The 24,085-nt window shown below is 36.3% G+C and overlaps 1 protein-coding gene across 1 annotated transcript in view; it reads left to right on the forward strand.

Moving 5' to 3' along the window:
* Window positions 1–24,085, forward strand: part of SQLE (squalene epoxidase) — a 45,584-nt gene that overhangs the window by 14,841 nt on the left and 6,658 nt on the right. Inside the window, exons 2-6 of the mRNA XM_044658284.1 lie at window positions 4,215–4,461; window positions 11,407–11,587; window positions 13,784–13,880; window positions 14,888–15,001; window positions 15,104–15,275. Of these exons, the coding sequence (XP_044514219.1) occupies window positions 4,215–4,461; window positions 11,407–11,587; window positions 13,784–13,880; window positions 14,888–15,001; window positions 15,104–15,275 (811 nt within the window). The remainder of the gene's footprint in view (window positions 1–4,214; window positions 4,462–11,406; window positions 11,588–13,783; window positions 13,881–14,887; window positions 15,002–15,103; window positions 15,276–24,085) is intronic.

The raw sequence follows: 24,085 nt of genomic DNA on the forward strand, positions 1-24,085 counted from the left end.
TATATATATATATATATATATACATGTATATATATATATATATATATTTTACACCCCTACCTTCTGTCTTGGAGTCAATACTATGTATTGGCTCCAAGGCAGAAGAATGGTAAGGGCTAGGCAATGGGGGTCAAGTGACTTGCCCAGGGTCACACATCTGGGAAGTGTCTGAGGCCGGATTTGAACCTAGGACCTCCCGTCTCTAGGCCTGACTCTCAATCCACTGAGCCACCCAGCTGCTTCCTCCCTCTAACTTTTACTAATAAATAATTATAAATTAATAGTCAGTCTCCAGAGAATTTTAATTATTACAAGAGCAATTTGGACTTATGACCAAAGGGCTATAAAATAGTATATATCCTCTGACCCAGCAATAATATTACTAGGTTTGTATCCCAAAGAGATGAAAACAAAAAGGGGAAGGACTTATCTATATGGACAAAAATCTTGAAAGCAGCCCTTTTTGTGGGGGGATGGGCAAAGATTTAAAAAGTGAGAGGATACCTATCAATTAGGGAATGGCTGAGTAAGTTATACTATATGATTGTAATGGAATTACAACAAAATAGTGTTGTAAGAAATGACAAAGAGGTCTTTGAGCTCAGAAAAACCTGGAAGGACTTAAATGAATTGGAGCAGAGTGAAATAAATAAAACCAGGAGAACATTGTACATAGTGACAGGAATACCATATAATAAATAAATGTGAATAACTTAACTATTCTCAGCAATACAATGATCCCAAAACAATACCAGAGGACTCAAAGTAAAAAAAAAATACTATCTGCTTCTAGAGAAAAAGAATTATAAAAGTCTGAATCCAGATGAAAGCACATTTTTTTTTCATTTTTTCTTCATTTTTTTAAAATTTGAATTTCCTTCCCCAAAAGGATTAATATAGGAAAATATCCTATATGATTGTCCATGGAAAATCTTTATGAGATTGATTATTGTTTGGTGGGGTTGGGAGAGAGGAAGGGAGAGAATTCAAGACTCAGTATTCTTTGAAAAATGTTTTTACATGTAATTGGGGTTTTTTTTTTCTACTGAAAATTGACTATTTTATATCCTTTGGCCATTTATCAATTAGGGAATAGCTTTTATTCTTATAAATTTGACTCGGTATCATTTATATGTGTCACTCAAAATTGTCCATTTTACTGCCTGTAAACCTCTCTATCTCTTGTTTGATCTCTCTTTCCCTTTCTATAGTTCTGATAGGTAATCTCCTAAATGCCCCTCTTATTTGTTTATATCACCTTTTATCACTCATTACTTGGATGGTTGAATGGAGGATGAATTGGGATGGGGAGAGACTTGAGGCAGACAAACCCGCCGCAACCCATTTTTCTTTTTTCTTTCTTTCTTTCTTTCTTTCTTTTTTTTTTTTTTAATTTTAAACCCTTAACTTCTGTGTATTGACTTATAGGTGGAAGATTGGTAAGGGTAGGCAATGGGGGTCAAGTGACTTGCCCAGGGTCACACAGCTGGGAAGTGTCTGAGGCTGGATTTGAACCTAAGACCTCCTGTCTCTGAGCCTGGCTCTCAATCCACTGAGCTACCCAGCTGCCCCCCATTTTTCAATTTTAATTGATTACCTTGAGATTCTTGACCTTCTTCTCTTTGCTTATACTTATTCCTTTAATTTCTTTTTCTTGCCTTATTGATATAATTAACATTTTTAGTTCTGTATTAAATAGTAAGGATTATAATGGAGTAATTTGCTTTTCTCCTGATCTTATTGGAAAGGCTTCTCTAGCTTGTCCTCAGGTAATGCTGCTTCTTCATTTTAGATAGATACTACTTATCATTTTAAGGAAAGCTTCATTTGTTCCTATACTTTCCAGTATTTTTAACAGGAATGGGTGTTATATTTTGTCAAATGCTTTTTCTGCATCTGTTAAAAAGGTTTTGTTAGTTTTGTTATTAATATGATCAGTTCTATTTATGCTTTTCCTAATATTAAACCAGCCCTTTATTCATGGTATAAATCCAGCCAGGTATAAGTATAAAATATATATATAAGTATAAAATCCTTGTGATATATTGCTAAAATTTCTTTGCCACTATTTTATTTAAAATTTTATATCAATATTCATTAGGGAAATTGATCAGTAGTTTTTTGAGAGTTCTAGCCTCTAAATAAAAACTGTAAAACAAAGGTAAACAATCTAACTTTTGATGAGACATCAAATCTGGTGGAACATGAGAACACAGAACCATAACTTCCTCAGTATCATGCAAAAGAGGAATGAGAATTATGAAAGCAGAATTTGTAGTGAATTCAGCAAAAATAATCAGTGGCAAACCTTACTAAAGAAATAAAAGATAGAATATTATATTGGAAATTCAAATATACAGAAGTGAAGGATAATGTAGGACAGTATCATTAATGAATATTCTCTCCTCCTTTTTAGTGGTGGCTGATAAGTTTTGGGTGATCATGACTGTTTCTCTTTAGTACCTGCTAACAACATTTTTACCTTCACCTAGGAGCTCTGAATTTTGGGCTATATTATTCCTGATAGTTTTCATTGTAAAATTTCTTTCAGGAGAGATGTATTCTTTCCACTTCTACTTCGCCCTCTGGTTTTAAAATGTCTAGATGTTTTCTTTTATGATTTCTTGAAATATGTTGAAATAAACTTATTCCATGGATAGAGGAATACTTATCTGTGATGAGCCAGCAATATTCTTACTTTGATCAGATTCTTTGATCAGTTTATAGTAGAAAGAAACTTAATAGATTTTTTAGTACAACTCCACTCTATGTTTTCAGGTGAGGAAAAAGCCTTAGGGAGATGAAGTAGCCTTAGCACACAGGTAGTGGCAGAGCTAGAACTTGAACATAGGTCTTTTGATTCTGGAGTCTTTGCTCTTTATCCTATATTGAGTCACTCCCTATTTGAAAATTAAATGGACTATATGGAAAGGTATAAGTTCCCTGTCCCTGAAGGTGCCAAGGCTAGTTGGCTGTTAAAAAGGATCTTGTGGATAGAGTTTATCTATTCAACATGAATTTGGAGAAGATAAATTTTAAACCCTAGAGTTTTCTGACTCTAATACCAATTCTAATATATGGGTAATGGTTTAGAAATCTTCCTATTAAAAAGGAATTATTGTAATGGCATTTCTTAAAATATGGTGCCTGGCACATATGTGGTAGACATTCAAATAGTTTTTGAATGAATGAATGATAAGATTTTTACTCTACAAGGTTTTTGGACATCCCTTTCAAAATGAAGTTTAGGGGGCAATTGTGTGACTCAGTTGATTGAGAACTGGGCCTAGAGACAGGAAATTTTAAGTTCAGATCAGGCCTCAGGTACTTCCTAGCTGTGTGATCCTGGGCAAATCACTTAACCCCCATTGCCTAGCCCTTACCGTTCTTCTGTCTTGGAACCAATATACAATATTGATTCTAAGACAATATTGGTTCTAAGACAGAAGGTAAGGGTCTTTTTTTTTAAAATGAAGTTTATTTTCTTTTTCCTGGATTATGAATTCTTGAATTTATCTCAGAATAGTTTCCAAAAATATGTTTTAGGAAAAGAATGTTTTTATTTACTCATAAATAATTCATACATATGATTTGCTTTGTATTTTAGAGCCAAATAGTACATTTGTTTGTTGACCTAATACTTTGGAAAAAATAATTTTTTATTTCTTTATTTTATTTTATTTTTTAATTTTTTTAAAAGCCTTACCTTCCATCTTGGAGTTAATACTGTGTATTGGCTCCAAGGCAGAAGAGTGGTAAGGGTAGGCAATGGGGGTCAAGTGACTTGCCCAGGGTCACACATCTGGGAAGTGTCTGAGGCCAGACTTGAACCTAGGACCTCCCGTCTCTAGGCCTGGCTCCCAATCCATTGAGCTACCCAGCTGCTCCCCCAAAATAATTTTTTATAATGATAAGAACTCTTAAGTTTGATTTAGTTAAAAGTATTTCATGTAGAGATGGGAAATTGCTTTATTTCTATTAAAAAATAAAAGAAAGTTAAAGTGATAAAGGCCTGGAACTTAAAAAACATGGATTTTTTTACATTAATAATCAGATCCCAAAGTTCAAAGTAATTTATTGCCAATAAACCTCTTTAATGCTATTATTTTATAAAAAATTGCTTTGAAAACATATATAAATGTCACTTGTTGCTTATTAGAATGACTACGTGAAGGGAAAAAGAGTAATTCAGTGTTGTCTCTTTTCTTACATAGGGCAAAAAGGAAGTTGATGCTCCAGAGACAACCCTATTGGGAACAGTTTCATCAGTGACTTCTGAGTATGACCCAGAAGTTATTATTGTGGGCTCAGGTGTACTTGGATCTGCTTTGGCTGCAGTACTAGCTAGAGATGGAAGAAAGGTGACAGTAATTGAGAGAGATTTAAAAGAGCCAGACAGGATACTTGGAGAATTGCTACAGCCAGGAGGGTTTTGTGCTCTTAAGGATCTGGGTCTTGAAGGTAGGTATATACAAGGTTCTAGTAACTTTTTCATTGCTACTTGGTAGTGTAAAATTTTTCTATGTATAACTGCTGCATTTAAAAATTCTTTAATTCATCTACAACTCTAAGAGGATATTTCATTTTATATCCCTGAAGCTTCCTGAATTAATTAATTTCCAGACTTTCCTGAAAGCAGGAGGTAATGGTAACACAAAAGAGTTTGGGGAAATGTTAGATTTATTTTTAAAACATTTTTGTTGCTGGCCAGAAGTTTTTGATAGATTCACTTGAAGATACTTCTACCTAGCCTCTTTTCAGTAGAAAAAATGTTTTGGATATCAAATTTTGAGGTGCAAGGTAGGAAGAGATAACTGAATAATTTGAATTTGTAGATAGTGGTGGCTTTTAGTTCCCACATGAACATTAAAACTGCTAATAATATCCAGTTCACTGAAAAAGAAACCAAAACATAAGAGTATTGGTATGCCTGATTTTAAGACAGTATACATTGCCAAAGATCTACTGTATCTATTTTTACAGAGATGTTGGATTTTGATGTAGAGAGAAAAGTTTGAAAAAATATCTTAAACTGGGATTGTTTTATATGCTTATTTTAGGATCTTTTGCACTCATACTTTTTAAGCTTTCCAAAGGTGCTAATGAGCCAACTCTAGTAATAGCATTAAAATATCCACATAATAAAAAACATGGAAAACAACTTGAAATTTTACTAGAGTAGTGAATAGATTTCCTGAAGATATTTTCTTGATCCTTAGTTCTAGAACTGTAGAAGAGATATGAATATTTTTTAAAGATAGAATTTTTTGTTTGCTATGAAACACAGAGACTAAATAAAATACTGAGAGACTATTTTCAGAATTCAGGTATCTATCTCTTGGTCAATTGATGTAAAAGTAACTAATTTTAAATTATAGGATTGAGATCTGGAAGGGACCACAGAGATGTTTTATCTGTTTTACAGACTTCTTCATGAGGAAAAGTGAGACCTTGAAGGGTGGTGTAATGTGCCTCAAGTCATATAGTTAGGAAGTAGTAAAGTCCAAATTCAAATCCAGATCCCTTCACTCCCAAGCACATGGTTTTTACCATTATTTCCTCCTCTTTAAGAAGGGGTTTTTAACTGTAGGGATCATAAGAGAAAAATAATCTTGAAAAAATAGTTAACCTTTAGGATCATAGTACAAGTATAAAATGTCTGATTTTCATAGCAGGGTTAAGTCTTGATTCTAAAATTTGTCCCTGGATTGAGTGAGATTGAAGGAGAGCAATTTTAATTTTCTCTCCAAATTTATAATCTGGCCTTTCTGTGTAGAAAGAATTACATTGATTGTGTATGTTAAAAATCAGAAGATAATCAATGTCCTTGAACTTTATCTTGTTTATGAAGAACTCATATTGTTTGTTTTCTGTTTCTACCTGATTTTAAATTGCATTATATTTCTGTGCTTTAGGAGTAAGATGTATTTGTCTCATGTAGAACATTGCTGGTCTCAGCAAATTTGCCATTTCACTTAAAAACTAAGACATTGAAAATCATTAAAGGTTTTTAGGTACCAGAAAATACACACATTATCTTAGAAAGATAAGCAAAAATTGGAATTGTGAAATTAAATGATCTCCCATTGAGTAAATTTGCTTCACAAAAATTTAGCAGTGATTTCAATGCTACTAATTAACTTTTTTTTTTTTTAAGTTGGCATGTCTGCTTTCTTTCTGTAATATATTCTTCCTCTCCTACTCGGGCCTCTTCCGTGTGTGTGTGTGTGTGTGTGTGTGTGTGTGTGTGAGATATTTATTTATATGTTCCTTGGTTGAGTACAGTTTTAGCAATAGGGCCTACTTTCTGCAGACCATCCCTCACTACATACAGAGAGGCCTATCCTCAATGAGTTGACCATTTGTTAATTCTTAGGCCATGAAATAAAAATACAAAATGACTTTCAGCCCTTCCACTTCCACAGTAACAATGTCATAATGTTGGAAAAGGAAGCAGAGGGTGCTAAGAACAACACAGTTTTTATATAATCTAGAAATTTGTCAAGTCCTTGGCCATTGACCAGTGAGTGGACATACTACTGAGAGAACTGAATCAAGTTAATCTTGACATTTTCACTATATGAAAAAAGTAAACAGATGGAAGTTGCCACTAAGTGGAAGATTGGTGAACAGATTCCTCTCATAGAGGTAAGATAGATGCTGAGGTTTAAACTCTTAAATTCTGTAATTGAGTTGATGGAATTGGTTTTATCACCTGTCTAAAAGTAGCAAGAAATATTTCATGACAGGTCATCTTATGTTGCCATGTTTATGATATGAACTTAAAGACTGATCATCATAAAAATAATTTCTGATTGTGAATCACCATTCTTTCTAGTCCCAGATAAAATCCCTCCATCTGCATGCAGGAGGCTTTTCTCATCTCCCTCTCTCCCAGTCTCTCTGTCTCTGCCTCTGTCTCTATCATTCTCTCTTTATCGCTGTCTATCTGTCTATCTCTCAATTTAAAAACCCTTGCCTTCTGTCTTGGCAGAAGAGTGGTAATGGCTAGTCATGTCTCATAGTTAGTCTCATCTTGCTTAATTTTAGTGCCTTCCCCTTTTGACTGTGTCCTGTTTATCCTGAATATATTTTATTTGCCCATAATTGTTTGCATGTTGTCTCCTCCATTGGACTGTGAGTCCCCTGAGCACAGGTACTGTCTTTTGCCTTCCTTTGTATCCCCAGTGCTTAGCCCAGTGCCTGGTAAGTGGGCGCTTACTAAATGTTTATTAACTAACTGACATCTTTTGCAGAGGGTGAAGAGGGAGAGAATTTATATGAAGAACTTAGTAATTGTCATAGGGGCTATAGTGCTTCTGAGGGATGGGCCTGATAAAGGGGGTCCAAGATCCTTAGATGGTATATGGATCTAACTGAGTGAGGAATGGGATGCCTGAATGACCACCAAGGTGTGCTGGTAACCACCAGGGCTTACGAATGTTTGTCTCAGCCGAGCACCCCTGACCCCACCTACAGTGCCCAAGCCAAGGTGATGGAGGGAGAAGTTGTATATTGATCCACACAGCTCCTCTGGTTACTATACTTTGATTCTTGGTGCCTTGATTGCATTGGTAGGAATAGTCAAGAATGATGAACAATATGTTGGAAACTATAGATCCAGGAGTAAGGAAAAAAAGGACAAAGTCTTGCGAGTTACGCAAAAGCCTCATGTCTGCACAATGAAAGCTTTCTCTGAGAAAAAGTCAGAAGATGAAAGACATGACATTCATTGAATAACATCACAGAAATGGAAATTGATTATATTTTAATAGGAAACTATATTATTGATATGAGGCATTCCTGAATCAGTTGCACATGTACTTTTTTGATCAAAGATCAAAAATATTCTAGTGTCTTTTAGCATTTAGAATGCTAATGAGGAAAATAAATATATGCAATTGAAACAACTCGATTCTGACCAATTTAAACAAATTGGTAATGAAAACTGAGCAATGGATGGAAAGACATATACATAGACCAATATCACACAGAAGTTTAACCAATAGAAATCAATTATTAAAACAAGAATACTAAAAAAACCCAAGAAGCACTTTTAGATTTGTGAAATGGAGAAAGATCATAGCCAAAGGTAGCACTAGTAAATAATATGCATGTGTTTGAAAAATATTATAGCTGTATCTAGAAAATTATGAGTAGCATATCCTAATAAAAAACAGTAGTGAAGGGTAAAACAAATTTAAAGAGAGCTTGACAAGAGGTCTAAATAAGCAAAGTCATCCTTAAATTGGAGAATGCAACTTGGAAAAAAAAATAAGAAGAAAAATGAGAAAATTATGCCAAGATTTTTATAACAGTTTCTTTTCATCATCAAGGAAGGCAGAGCCATCACACTTGAACTCAATCCCACATGTACTTGGAAAGCAGGTAGAAATGGCACTTAAGAAAACAAAGGGCAAAAAAGGAGCTGCATTTTTGCTGGAGGAGGGACAATTATTAAGGCATTGGGAAATTGATTAAAAAGTATCTGAAGGGAGAATGTGTTGCCAGAGTCCTGGAAAAAATCTTGAACCTTATTAATTCCAAAAAAGATGGCTCAGAAAGCATAAACTACCAATCTTATGTACAACTACATAAAATTTTTATGAGAATTATCTGCACATGCATCAAGGACATCCTCAGTGAGAATAGCGGTAGAGAAGGAAGGGAGAGGGTCTTACATGCAACCATCTAAAGAAGACCATATCTTTATAATCAAACAGTTGACTGAGATGTAGAGAATTCAAGATCCTACAAGGCTTGTTAATTATTAAAAAGCTTCTGAGTTCAGTAGAGCAAATTGCTACCTTAAAGGCTCCTCTCACAAGGTATCTCCCATATCAATATTATTCAGATTTATTTGAAAGATAACAGATAGAACCTTATTTGATCTTGTCATAAGTATAAGAGAAGGCATATAAAAAGACTTCCTCCCCAACTCCCATGTTACCACACATTGTTTAGTGTAAGTGTTTGTATTTACCTATACAACATGTGTGTATTGTCATCTTCATTAAAATAAAAGGCCCTCAAGAGCAGGGAACTATTTCCATTTCATTTTTGTATCTCCAGAGTTTAGCTCACTGTCTGACACATAATTTGTCCTAAATAAATGTTTACTAATTGATTGAGATAAATGTTTGCCAAGGATCATCATTACTGTGATAGAATAAATCCCATGCAGAATCTTAAATTGAGGAGAATTCCTAGTGGATGGTGAGTTTCTTAGAAGTTCCTTTTTTGTGGATGAATTCATTCTGGTTATGTGAAGCCCTAGAACATTGCAATCTCCAAGAAGAGAGATATACCCACTCAAAAGAATTTGGCCTGACTCTTTGCAAGAAAAACCAAGTAGGTAGACAAAGATTCTATGGCACAGATTATGACAATATAATTAGATGGACAATTTTTAGAACTTACCCATCTTTATGTGTATTTGTTGTTGTTATTCAGTAGTTTCAGTTGCATCTGACTCTTCATGATTCCATTTAGGTTTTCTTGGCAAAGATACTGGAATTTGCTATTCCCTTCTCTAGTTCATTTTATAGATAAGGAAACAGAGGCAAACAGAATTAAGTGACTTACCCAGGGTCACACAGCTAGGTGTCTGAAGCTGGGTTTTAACTTGGTTTCCTCACTCCCGAGGTGCTCTATTCACTGTGCCAAAAGTTGCTCTTTATGTATATAAAATACAGTAAAAATAGGCAGTGAATTGGACATTCAAACATACAAGAGGAAGAAAGAGCTGCCCTGAGAAGTGGGTGAAGTTCTTTTAATGACCTCAAACTTCTTCAAGAAACAAAGGCCTATTTTTTTAAGTGCCAACATTCTATCCCTGTTTTGTAACTGCAGTTTGGAGAACTACAGTTTCTGAGGATTAAAATGTGTGTCCCAAAGGGGTTTAGGGTGGATTTGAGCAATCTATAACAACCTAAAAGAAGCCCCTAAAGAACTGGGATAAAGGATGTCATTAGAGAAACGTGTGAGCCAAAGTACACGCTGGGCGTGTGGCAAGATCTCGGTGCAGCATTAAAGTATCAGAAGAAACTTGCGCAAGGACTTGAATGGGTTTGGTGGCATGGATAGGCCTAGCTGGATTTCAGTCTGCGTTACTCAAGCAAACATCTGAATCCATGAGAGCCCAGACCCCTTTTGAGTATTTGTGGATGTTCCACCAGCATTGTGGTCCTCCCTGCTTCACTTTTCAGAGGACTTCTTAAGCTTTATTTGTCAACCCCTTGCCCCCTCCCCCCCATACTTAACCCACTCGAGGCCCAGAGTGGTATAAGAAGGGAAAAAGAGAAATAGGTTGCAAACAGGTGAAAGAGAGAGATTTTGTAAAGAGAGAGGTTTGCTGGACCTGACCACATGCTGTGGAACTGATGAGGCTGTGTTCTGGAATACAGGGAAGGGGATAAAAGTGAGCACAGGCAGTTACTAGGGGGCTCTTGGATTTCCTGCCCTCTGGACTGTCTGGAGCTAAAATTTCCCCTCTGTCTCGGTGAACTGAGGAGTTTTTTTTTTTTTTTTTTTTGGTTTCCTATCCCCTGGAGCCAAATACCTTGAATCCTTGCTGTTCCTGACTGGAAAAAAACCCTTCATTGACTTGAAATCATCAGAGTTCCTGTAAGCTGAAAGTACCTGTCAACTCAGAAGACCTGTGACTGGACAAGCCTGTACAAATTGCCTATGGAGGGAAAGCCAGAAGTCTACTTGGGTCTAACCCTACTGAACCCTGACATAAAGAGTTCACCTTGAAACTACTCAGAAGATCTGTTTATCCTACAAAAGTAATCTGGGAGGATTAAATAGTATCAGGTAGCTAATCAGTTCTGGGAAGTTAGACAGACAGAGTAGGGATTAGGGATCCTGGAAGCAAAAGAAGAAATCTTCATGCAGAGATCTTAGAAGATGGGACATTAGCTAGAACCCTTAGAGTTAGGGAATCTTAATTCCTTAATCCTCCCCTTCATCTTACTGTGTTTCTAAAAATAAATCCCTATCCTGTTTTTAAAAATCTGTCTGGGAGGGGCAGCTGGTAGCTCAGTGGATTGAGAGCCAGGCCTAGAGACAGGAGGTCCTAGGTTCAAGTCTTGCCTCAGACACTTCCCAGCTGTGTGACCCTGGGCAAGTCAGTTGACCCCCATTGCCCATCCTTACCAATCTTCTGCCTTGGAACCAATACACAGTATTGACTCCAAGACAGAAGGTAAGGGTTTAAAAAAAAAATGTCTGTGAGTCTGAGAAGTGCAATGGTCATTGTGAGGAGGCTCAAGGCCTTTTCACTGCGGGATACTGAGGAACCAACTAAACCTTGGTATCTCAACAGTATCACCACCATCCCATCAAGGATCTACATTATTTCAGCGGGCACCACTGAACTTGTTGAATGGCATTGTTTTGTAGGTGCGGTGGAAGGCCTTGATGCCCATGTTGTCAATGGTTATGTAGTTCATAACCAGGGATGCAGAGAGGAAGTCGAAGTGCCATTCCCACGCTCAGCAGACAGTCAGGTGCAGAGTGGCCGAGCGTTTCATCATGGACGCTTCATCATGAATCTCCGAAGGGCAGCTATGGCAGAACCCAAGTAAGGCCATCACTTAAAATGCTTAAAGATTAGCCGTAAAGACTGCTACTTACTAATAAGAGTGCCTGGCGATCATTTGGCTTTAGTAAAAAGATGAAGGGAATTTTGCTAAGTGATTCAGGTATTTACTATGGCAAACATTATAATCTAACAGATCTGTGATATCATCAGTTGGTTATTTCCTCTGCTAGTGAAGATCATACCCCTTCTAGGCCTTTTCATCCTTTATAATTCTTGTATCTTTTTGTAAATCCCCTTTTGAGTAGCCATCCAGTGTGCTAGAGAATTTTCTTTCTTTCTTTCTTTTTTTTTTTTTTTTTTAACATTTGGTGCTCCTAATGTATCATTTGAGCTATTTAAAGAATATAACATGAGGGCAGCTGGGAGGCTCAGTGGATTGAGAGTCAGGTCCAGTGATGGATCTAGATATGGAAGGGACCTCAGAGGGTACTTAGTACAATCTCCATATTTTATAGATTAGAAAACTGAGACCCAGGAAGCTTGTGATTTGCTTTTAAAGGCAGTGTATAGAAGATTCTCTTTTGAGAATTTTATTATAGAATAGCTTACATTTATGTAGTACTTTAATGTTTTTTTCTCCTAATATGCCTCTGAGAAAGGCAGTTCAAGGCATCATTATTCCTGTTTATAGATGAGGAAGCAGATTGAGAAAGTTTAAGTCACTTGATTATTGACATTCAACTAGAAAATATTGAAACTAGGATTTGAATTCTGGACCTTTCTGTATTTTTATTGTTACATGATGCTGTAGCTGAGGCCCAAAATCATTATGTATTCAATTGGATACTTAGATTTGTGGATGTTAGAGTATCAACATCCATGAAATATCATGTAGTGGATAGAGAATTATCCTTGAAGCTAAGAAGACCTGAGAGAAAGTCCCACCTGACATTTTTTGGCAGTGTGACCCTGGGCAAGTCACTTACCTTCTCAGGGACTCTCTAGGGGGCTGGCTTGTATTGGTAGATGTCATTTCCTCCCCTAGATTAAGTCCCTACACTATTAAAATAGATCTAGTCCTATGTATATCCATATCTACAGACTACAAGGCTGCAGTGCCTATCAGCCTAGTCTTACTTCTGACTCATCAGATAAGAATGAATTTGGCTGTGGCTGCTTGCTCTGGATTCTTTTTTTGGTCACACACTGTATTATGAGGAAGTTTTATTCTCAACTCATTAAGGACCCACTTGTCCTAGATGTGGTCTAAAACAAATTGAACCTTGGCTATGGAATGTAATAGTAAATCATTTATTAAGCTCTTACTGTGTGCCAAGCTTTGTGCTAAGTGCTGGGAATATAGATAGAAAAGCGAGACAGCCCTTGTGGTCAAGAAGTTCACATTTTAATTCATGAGGGTAACACCCAAAGGAGGGTTCAGTTTCCTGGCAGATGGAAAGGCCAAGTTGGTAGTTGGGGTCTGGAACATGGGGATGATTGTTGGAGAGGAGGTTCTAAGACTCAGAGCAGAAAGGGACGTTGGATTACCTCTGGCTATAAGGGAGGATTGAGGCTTGTAAGATTAGCAGTACCTGGTGGGAACTAGGCTTTGGGATGGGAGAAGAGAAGGGTTCCCCTAGAACTACTACAACCATTTGGAAGGCTGGAGGTGTGGAGATGGAGAAGGGCCTTGCCTCCCTACCATGCCTTTATTCTTAGATCATCTGTTTGTGGATCAAGACTGCACTGAAGCAGAGACTCTTGAGTATGACAGTTGCTGTGGTTGATCTGTCTGGCTGATCTTGAAACTTTCAAGTAATTTATTTTCTTAACAACTCGAATGTTAACTATGTCATTATTTTAAATTTTAAAATGTGTAAAAATATAAGATATTAGACAAAAATCTTATGAACTTAAGTTCATAATTTAAATTTTCATACTCCATATCACATTTTTTAATAACTAGATGCCAGGTTAGAAAAATGGTTTTGGTTAAAGGACACCATTTTAAATATTTTCTTTAGAAAAATTTAATGAAATAAATTATGTTGCTTCTTGTGTCTAGGATCCCAAACTAAGTGCATGTATAAATAAAATTAGGGTCTAATGAAGGGTGTTAGAATGAGAAAGTAACAAGGAATTTATTGAGAGTGACCCAAGTTTCTTGAGTGTGTTCTTTGTTTTAAAACAGTAAGAATCTTTCCACTTTTCTTTCTCCTTTCTGTTTTTCTTTAGTACAAAGTACATTGAAGGAGTTGTGTTGAAATTGTTGGAAGAAGATGATGTTGTGGTGGGAGTTCAGTACAAAGATAAAGAAACTGGAGACATCAAGGTGAGATGTATCAAAAACTCTTCTTTATAAAGAAACTGTGGAAACTTTTTATTCTAGAAGAGAACTAATATTTTATTCATTTCAGATTTTTATTTTAGTTTTCTTTAAGCACTAGAGGACACAAGAGCAGATTTTAAATTGAAGCATATTAATTATACATCATCTATATTTTTCCTTCTAAGATCACAATGCTCTAAAACTCTAAAACACAAAAACTCTAAAAACAAAATTTTGTAGTGGTAGAGCAAATATGAGATCAGAAATAGACTGTAATAGAGGAGTTGTGGGGGGCCTGGGCAAGAAAAGAAGGGGGAAGGGCCAAGGAAAGAAAAAGTGAAGGAAGGAAGACTGAATAATTACAACTTGGAGTAATTAGAGTATCTGGAACACCATTAAATAGGTCCTTAAATACTCTGTTATTAGTTCCTTGGAAGGTGTTTCTTTTTAGTTCTACTGGTTGCCAAGTTTCCTTTTTTCTGAGAGTTTTTGTTGTTTAATGAGAGATTTCTCAAGGTACTTCCCACTCATTTTAGAGGAAATAAAAGTATTTAAGCCAAAAGCCATTATAACAAAATACTTTTTAGTCCTAGACAGCAAGCCCATTGATTTATAAAGCAATACTTTATAACACAAATTTTTTAGGGAAAAGAATTGTGAAATTTCCTTGAAATATGTGACAAAATTTGACCTTTTATCTCTCAGTAATCCTGAGATCACCAATCTCTGTTTGAAGATGTTAATGGTTTAAATGTTGCAGTTGTAGAAAACAGGATTCCTCTTGGCCTTTGGATTCCAAGATGAATTGATAGGGTAAATAAAAAAGAAAGTTTCTTTTAGCTAGACAAAACATTTTGATAGTAATATTTTTTAGATATGAAAGCCACATGTGAAATATACATATATAAGCAATATTCACATTTTAATTTTAAACATTTTTACTATACACTTGGTATAGTAAATTTGTATAGTACGTTTGGTTTTAGTGACAAATATTCTTTATATTATAGGAACTCCGTGCACCATTGACAGTTGTTGCAGATGGGCTTTTTTCCAAGTTCAGGAAAAATTTGGTCTCCAATAAAGTATCTATCACATCCCATTTTGTCGGCTTCCTTATGAAGGTACTGTAAGATTGTGTAAGTAAGAATGTATAAGAAGAAATAATACTAGTTTGAAGTTTTAGAAAATAATTAAAAGATCTTTTTTTTTTCCCTCCCCTTCAGGATGCACCACAATTTAAAGCAAATTGTGCTGAACTCATTTTAGCAGATCCTAGTCCAATTCTCATCTACCAGATTTCATCCAATGAAACTCGGGTTCTTGTTGATATCCGTGGAGAAATGCCAAGAGATTTAAGAGATTATATGATAGAGAAAGTTTATCCACAGTTACCTGGTAAGAAAAAGATCTTTCTCTTATTACTGTTTGGCAATAACATTTCAGAAAAACCACCAGAGGTTCTATGAATGTCTGCCATGTTTATCATCGGGTTTGTTGTTTTTCCACTTCTTTGGTTTCATTTCTAGTTCCATTTGTGTATAAACAATGCTAAAGACATGGGCAAATAGTGAGAGATTGGTTAAGATGCTTCATAATTTTGTTCAAACCTATAACTTAAAACTAGTTCAAGTAATCAGAGGAAAATTTGCTATAAAAATGGTTTCTAGGTGCTAACAAGTAGTTCTATTATAATTAAATTGTCATTTTCATTTGTTCTTAGTTCTCTGACTTATTACTGGTACTATTATTGAAGTTATGAGGCATATATAACATTCAAAGTTATGTAATTTTCATTCTCTAAGCATTTCTACTTATGCCTAGACATATGTAGACTTTAAAAAATTTTATTTTTTTAATTAACAGGAATCTATCTTTTTTCTCACTCTCCTCCCCCATCTCTCCACAATTGCAGAGAAAAAACAAAACCAAACCAGAACCTAAGATATACATACTTGAGCAAAAAAAAAAATCCTATATTGACCATGTTAAAAAAATATGCATTCTGCACCCTAAATCTATCACCTCTCTTTCAGGAGATGGGAAGCATACTTCATCTTCAGGCTTCTAGAATTGTGATTGGGCATTTCATTGATCTGAGTTTTTAAATCTTTCATAATTAAGTTGTCTTTACCATGTCGCGATTACTTAAGTCATTACCTTCATCTTATTTCCCTACATCAATGCATTAAAAGTCTTCCCAGGAATTTCTGAACCTGCCCATTTCATAATTTCCTACTGTATAATATTAATCCATTACTATTCCATATATTCTATGGTACATACAATAATTTGTTCAGCCATTCCCCAATTGATACTCGCTTACTTGCCAGAACTCTACTACCCTAAAAAAAAAAAAAAAGAGTTGCTATAAATAGTTTTGAATATATAAGTTTAGCAGCTAGGTGATAGAGTGGGGAGCCTGGGGTCAGGAAGATGAGTTAAAAATGTGGCCTCAGACACTAGCTGTGTGACCCTGGACAGGTATCTTAACCCTATTTGCCTTGGTTTCTTCATCTGTATTAAAGTGAAGGTGATTGACAGCCAGAGGGAAAAAGGTTCCAGAACTTTGAGTGGGTGGCTGGAAGAGAGTGTCAGTTACTCTCTCTCTCTGAACTTTCCTTGTATGGGGAGAGTTGAATTTTCTCTCTGTGTATCCTGCTTTGGGTGAGGACAATAACTATCAAGAGATCTTTGGCTGGAGTTTGGTTGAGTTTTAGGTAAGACACTCAGTGGTGGACACTAGTGTCAATATCCTTACTCCCTCTCCAGAATTGGATTATACTGGCAGGAACAACTGGATTCCTGTGGACCTGCTCTGAGAACACATACGTGAGACCACACCTTATTCATCTGGACCTGTTCACCTTCCAGTTTTCCTTCCTTTGAATACCTCAATAGGAACTCTGGTTAGGTTTGATTTAGGCAGCTGAGGGATTTTTAGTGTGTTAGTGTAGTCACCCTTTTGACCTTGGGGGGGAGGGAATCTAAGTTGTAGTTAAGATAGTTCATTCATCCCACTCCCTTCCCTTCCTGTCCCAGTTTGTTAATAAACCTTTTTTATTATCTACCAGACTCTCCTTTAACAATCCTTACCCACATCTGGTGATTTGGCACATCACCAACAGTTAAGAACTCATTGTGTTACCCCAGCTAGATACCCTGGTGATATTTTATTTAACATCATTTATACCTGTAGGATGAAGGCAAGGATGGAATTCTTGCAAGGAGGGGCATGGAATTTTGGAAGAAGAGACCAAATGACAGTTGAGAGAGCAGAGACTTCTGGGAGTTTTGGACCTGAGAGAGGTCCTTTTGAGGGTTTGAGTTCGTGGGAGAGGACATGGAGTTTGAGCTCTGTGGCTACCAGAAGACATTTTGGGGTTCCTAACCAAGAGAGAAGACCTACTACCTGATATTCAACAACAGCCTGTCATCTCCTGTTTGCTAGAAGTGCCTTCTAATGTTTGGGGATTCTGGACTCCTTGGGGAGCAGTTCCCTGAACCCTCATTCCTTGGACCTTGCCATATTATATCCCTTATCTAGATAAACAGACCGAACAGATTTATAGGTTTTAGGATTAGCTGGGGAAGGGCAGGTGAAGCTCTGGATTAAGACAGACTTGGTCTTTCCAGGGTGATGGACCTGATAGGAGGGGAAATTCTTAGGATCTCCTGCACCCACTATCCACCATTATCCTTTCCTTCCTGCATTCATTCCTTTAACCCTGATGATAAAATAAATAAGAGAAAAGATCAGATTGTATTTGGATCCATTTGGGAGACTGATTCGGGAGGGAGTGTAACAGCCATGTCAGGCCTGACCACCTGCTGTGAAGAGGGGAAAGTTTCTGTGAACCCCAGCTTGCATCTACATTGAACTGGGTCATCACACACACTCCACCTTGAGGGGGTACAATTCCTTTGGATCCCTAGGGGCGGCACGCCCTCCCAGGGTCCCCCGTTTTTCAAGGGGACTCCTATTAGTCTTATAGTATTAAGGGGTAGAAGTGAATAAAGAGGGGATTGCTATACAGATTCCACCTTTCTCCTAGCTATATCCCCCTCCTCATATTACACCACTTTTAATACAAGTGGTGAGCTATTCAGTCAATCCCCCTCTATATTTATTTTCATCATCTGTAAAATGAGGTGGAGAAGGAAATGGCAAACCACTCTAATATCTTTGCCAACAAAACCTCAAATAGGATCATGAAGGGTCAGATGTGGAATGTTTCCCTACTTTCCTTGATGGCTTTGGGGTTGAAGGCCTTGTAGTAATATCATGGATCAAAGGGTATACACAATTTAGTCCATTTTCCCATAGCCCTTCCTGATTTTTGTCAGCTTTGACAATTTGATGAGTGTGAGGTGGAACTTTAGAGTTGTTTTTGTCTACTTTTCTCAAATTACTATATATATATATGTACATATATATATATATACACACATGTATGTGTGTATATATATATATATATACACATGTATGTGTGTATATATATATATACACACACACACACACACACAAAATACTACAAATGATTTGGAGCATTCTTTCTTATACTTAGTGATATTTTCAGTTTCTTCCTTGGAAAATTTCCTATTCATATTCTTTTTCCACTTAGTAATGGGGAATGGTCTTTATTCCTACATATTTGAATCATTTTGTTATAGTTCTTATAAATGAGACCCTTATCAGAGAAACTTGGTGCAACTAGTTTTCTTAGTTATTTGCTTCTCTTTTCAATTTTAGTTGTATTGGTATTGCTTATGCAAAACTTCTTAATTTTATATAATCAGCATTGTCCATTTTGTCTTTTGTGATCCCTTCTATCATGGACTTTTCCTCATCCAGAAATCTGAACAATTAATTTATTCTTTGCTCCTCAATCATTTTCATTTGTGAATCACTGAGTGGATTACCATGAATGAGGAGGTGAAATTATAGTTTCATAAGATTCAGGTTTCTTGGGAAGAATTCTTGAACTTATGTGGGTGTAGCTATTACCTTTTTCTTCATTTGGCTTTCATAATTCTCATGCTAAGTTAATGCATATACAGAAAAAAGATTCTCTTAAAAATAGGATCAGAATTATAAAATCAGATGTTGTCATTAAGGATTGCTCAGGTTACTCCTCCATTTTATAGGTGAGGAAAATGATGCTCAGAGAAGTTTGTAATTTTAAAAGTCAGTTATTTATCATTTATTAAGGGAATACAAACAGAAATAAAGATAGTCCTTGCTTGCAAGGAGCTTACATTCTAATGGGGAAAGACAGTTCATAAAAGGAAGCTGAAAGAGGAGGCACAAGGTGGTGTTAGATGGTAAAGAAGGTTCAGAGTACAGCCTGGAGACTAATGAGCCACAGCTGGCCTGGGTATGCTCCTTAAATGAAGTTCTGGGACAACCCATTCAATCAGAGACTACAGAGGCAGAGGGGACTTCCAATATGTGAATTCCATGGTGGGAATGATACTTCAGTGTGAAGAGTTGGGGCAGAGAAGAGGAGGAATAGAGTACAGCCTGGAGAAGAAAGAGATCTGGTTGGCTTGGGCACACTCCTTACATAGAGATTCTGGGAGGATGAGAGGCCAACAGAGAGAAGAGTGAGGAGAGAATTTGGTCTTCATTTGCCTTTCATTATTCTTCTGTATTGGGAGACCTGTAATTCATTGTTTTAAATTAACAGAATATTCATTTTTCTCACCTTCTTTGCTGGACCTTCATCTATGTCATTCCTGACAACGTTGGGTGTCCCACAGTGGTGTTTCATGGGCCCCTTTTTCTTCTTCCTCAGTGCTTTTTCTCTTTATGATCTCATTAGCTCTAGTGAATAAAATTGTCATCTATTCCGATGATTTTCAGCTCTACTTATCCAACTCTAACCTTTCTATTCATCTCCAGTCTCATACTCTAAATGCTTGTTAGACATATTGAAGAGGATGTCCAGTGAACATCGACATGTCCAAAACAGAATTCATTCTCTTTTCTCCCCAAACCCTCCCTCCCCCTTCCAAACTTACTCTCAAATGCACCACACTCCTCCCATTCCCCTAGTTCCACCACCTAGGGCTCAGCCTTGACTCCTTACTTATCCCTTTTATTCAACCAGTAGCCAGATGCTATTGATTTTACCTTAGCACCGTCTCATAAATACTCCCCTCTTTCTTTGAAGATATGGCTACCATTTTGGTATGTGCCAGTTGTTCTGCCTGTCCTTAATACTCAGGACATATTTTTAGAGGATCTTGCTACTTTTGAATTTGTGCTTAATTGCTTGCCCTTGCTTCCATCTCTTAAATGTCTTTCAAAAATCTAAATTCATTTGAATTCCTGATTAGCCACTTAAGTCTCTTTAGACTTTTGCCCATTTGTCAATATAATCATTTGCAATTGTTTCAGTGCAATAATACATTTATTTGCCATAATTTGCTCAGCTATTCCCCAGTTGACTAGGCATCCCCTTAGTTTCCATTTCTTTGTCACTACAAAAAGTGCTGATATAAGAATTATAGTACATATAAATCTTTTTCTTCTTTGGTCTCATAGGGGTTATAAGTCAAATGATAGTATATCCTAGATCAAAAGATTATGAACAGTTTAGTGCCTTTTTAAATATAATTTGAAATTACTTTCCAGAATGGCTGGGCCAGTTCTGAACTCAGGTACTCCTTTTCACATACTCTGCCTATACCCTGTGTTAGCTCCACCAATTGACTTCCTTTTTTTTAATTTTTTTGTAATTCCTTGGCAATCTGATGGATATAACCAAGAATTTCAGAATTGCTTTAATTTACATTTCTCTAATTGGATTGGTTCCATGGTTACATGATTCTTGTTCTCTCCCTCCCCCTCCCAGAGATGACAAGCAATTTCACTTTTACTGGGTTATACATTTATTATGATTCAAATTCTATTTCCATATTATTCATTTTTGTAATAGAGTAATTTTTAAAAATTAAAACCCCAAATCATATACCCATATAAAAAAGTGATGTCACATATTTTCTTCTGGATTTCTATTCCCACAGTTTTTTCTCCATATATGGATAGCGTTCTTTCTCATAAGTCCCTCAGTGTTGTCCTGGATCACTGCATTGTTTTTAGTAGCAAAATCAATCACATTTGATTGTCGCAATGTTTCATTAAGTGTGTACAGTATTCTCCTGGTTCTGCTTACTTTATTCTGCATCAGTTCATGGAGGTCTTTCCAGTTCTTATAGAAATCAAGCAGTTCATCATTCCTTATAGCATAATGGTATTCCATCACCATTGTATGTCATAATTTGTTCAGCAATTCCCCAGTTGAGGGACAAACCCTCATTTCACTCCACATCAATGTTTTGCTTTTTATCACCCCACCTCCACTTCCCCTCCTTCCAAATACCTCCCCCTGCCCTTGTCTTATTCCCCTTCTACTTTTTTGTAGGGGTAAGATAGAATGTATACCCCAATGAGTATATTTATTTTTCCTTCTTTGAGCCAGTTACAATGAGAGTAAAGTTTAAGCATTCCCCATTACCATCCTTATCCTCCTGTGCACTGTAGTAATTTTTTATGCTGCTTTATGTTATACAATTTAGCCTATTCCATCACTCCCTTCCCTTTTCTCTCATTGCATTCTTTTTCACCCCTTGATTTTTTTTTGCATAGCATATCATAATAATCAGCTTACTTCCCCACTCTCTAAGTATATTCCTTCTATCTGCTCTACTACTAAGAATGTTTGACTTTATTAAGTCCCTTAAATTTTCTTTTTTTTATTTACCTTTTATGTTTCTCTTGGATCTTGTGTTTGGACTTCAGATTTTTTGTTTAGGTCTGGATTTTTCCTCAGGAATTCTTGGAAATCTTCTATCTTATTGAATGACTGTTTTTTCCCCCCTGAAAGAATATACTCAGCTTTGTTGGATAGGTGACTCTGGGTTGTAAACCTAGATCTTTCGCCTTCCTGAATATCATATTCCATGTTTTCTGATCCTTTAATGTGGAAGCTGCTAAGTCCTATGTGATCCTGATTGTAGCTCCATGGTATTTGAATTGTTTTTTTTTCTGGTTGCTTGAAGTATTTTCTCCTTGGCTTGGGGGCTCTTGAATTTAGCTATTATATTCCTGGAGGTTGTCATTTGAGGACTTCTTTCTGGAGGTGATTTGTGGATTCTTTCAATTTCTATTTTATTTTCTTGTTCAGGAATATCTAGAAAGTTTTATTTGATAATTTCTTCTATTATGATGTCCAAGCTTTATTCATTTATTTACTTATTTATTCATTCATTTATTTATTTATTTAAATCATGGTTTTCAGGTAGTCCAATAATTCTTTTTTTTTTTTAAACCCTTACCTTCTATCTTGGAATCAATATTGATTCCAAGGCAGAAAGTGGTAAGGGCTAGGCAATTGGGGGTTAAGTGGGTCCAGGGTCACACAGCTAGGATGTGTCTGAGGCCAGATTTGAACCCAGGACCTTCTATCTCTGGGCTTGACTCTCAATCCACTCAGCCACCTGTCTGCTTCCTAGTTCAATAATTCTTCAATTGTCTCTCTCTGGGATTTATTTTCCAGGCAATTGTTTTTTCAGTGAGGTATTTTATGTTTTCTTCTGTTTTTCCCCCCCATTCTTTTGATTTGATTTTATTGCTTCTTGTTGTCTCATGAAATCATTAGCTTCTAGTTGCCCAGTTCTAATTTTTAAGAAATGATTTTCCTATGTCTGCTTCCAATAATTCCTTTTTCATTTGGTCCATTTCTTCTTACAATTCTTTCATTTCTCTTCCACATTTTTTCTCTGCTTCTTAATTGTTTTTTGAAATCTTCTTTGAGCTCTTCCAGAATCTGTGTCCAGTTTGCATGTGTTAGCTTTACTTTCATTGTTGTCTTCTGTGTCTGTGCTTTGCTCTTTGCTCTCCATATGCCCTTGCCACAGGCCCAGACTGGGACTCTTGACCTTGCTCTGGGCCCACACAGATCAGGCTGCTTTAGCACAGATGGTCCTGGCCTGGAATTCTAGACCCCACTGCAGGTTTGCTTAGAAACTCAAGGGGTGTGGGTTGGTTGGATCTCTGTCTGCCCAGGCAGGGTCTCAGGGTCTGTATGTTGGCTTGGGCTTAGGTTCAGAACCTGGCACAGCAGATGTGGGATGTGTGTGTGTGTGTCCCATTCTTGGCTCACTCCCTTGCTGTAGCCTCCTGTTGTCTGTGTTCCCCTCTCACCCAGTGCCCCAGATTTTCTCTGCCCTTCTAGGTTTTTCTCTTCTTAAAAGTTGCATCACTCTGTCTTCTGGTTGGTTCTTTCACTCTTGCATTCATTTTGTTCCTGTTATTTTAAGATTAGTTGTAGGGGATTCTCATGGTGGTTTTGAGCTTCCTTGATTCTACTCCACCATCCTGGATCTTGTTGATAATTTAGATTTCTTCTTTTGAGAACTTCCTATTTATGTACTTTGACCATTTATCTATTAGAGAATGGCCCTTTTTCTTATTCATTTGAATCAACTTCTATATTTGCATATATATACACATATTTTTAAGTAGATATAAAGGCATATATGCATCTTGGATCTTTTTCTCTAATTTTAATTTTAGAACTTAGAATTAAATTCTAATTTTAATTTTCTCTTATTTCTCATTTTAACTGTATTTTTGCTTATATTAGTTTTACATAATAAAAATTGTCTATTTTGTCTTTTGGGTATTTTTATCTCTCATTCATGAATTCTTCGTTTATTCCTAGTTATGATAGGTATTTGTCTTCCTTTTCTCTTTAATTTATTTATAGAGTGGCTTTATGTTTCTGAGTCATATATTCAGTTATTTATAAATCCATCTGGTCCTGATTGTTTTTTGATAAGTTCAGCTCATTTATGTTCATGGTTGTTAATAATATATTTCTGTCCATCCTGTCCTCTTACACTTTTCTTTGCCTTATGTTACCATCTTTATAAAGAAGAGGATTTTGATAAAGGAGTGTGCTAAGTACTTTCTACTCTTGATGTAGGCTACTTCCTCATCTCTGCCCCTCTTTGCTTCCCCTTGCTCAGACCCCAGTCATACATTCTTAGTATTTTTCTCTTTTAAGCCCCACTTCATGATCACTAGAGTTTGTCTTGCTTGAGACTTACCCTTTTCTGAGTCTAGCCTTCCTCTTATTTCACTTTCTCCTTTCTCCTAATTCTCTCCTGTTTCCCTTTTAAGTCAAATGTATTTTTAC

The sequence above is a fragment of the Gracilinanus agilis genome, chromosome 1 (assembly GCF_016433145.1).
Source record: "Gracilinanus agilis isolate LMUSP501 chromosome 1, AgileGrace, whole genome shotgun sequence".
Taxonomy (NCBI): Eukaryota; Metazoa; Chordata; class Mammalia; order Didelphimorphia; family Didelphidae; genus Gracilinanus; species Gracilinanus agilis.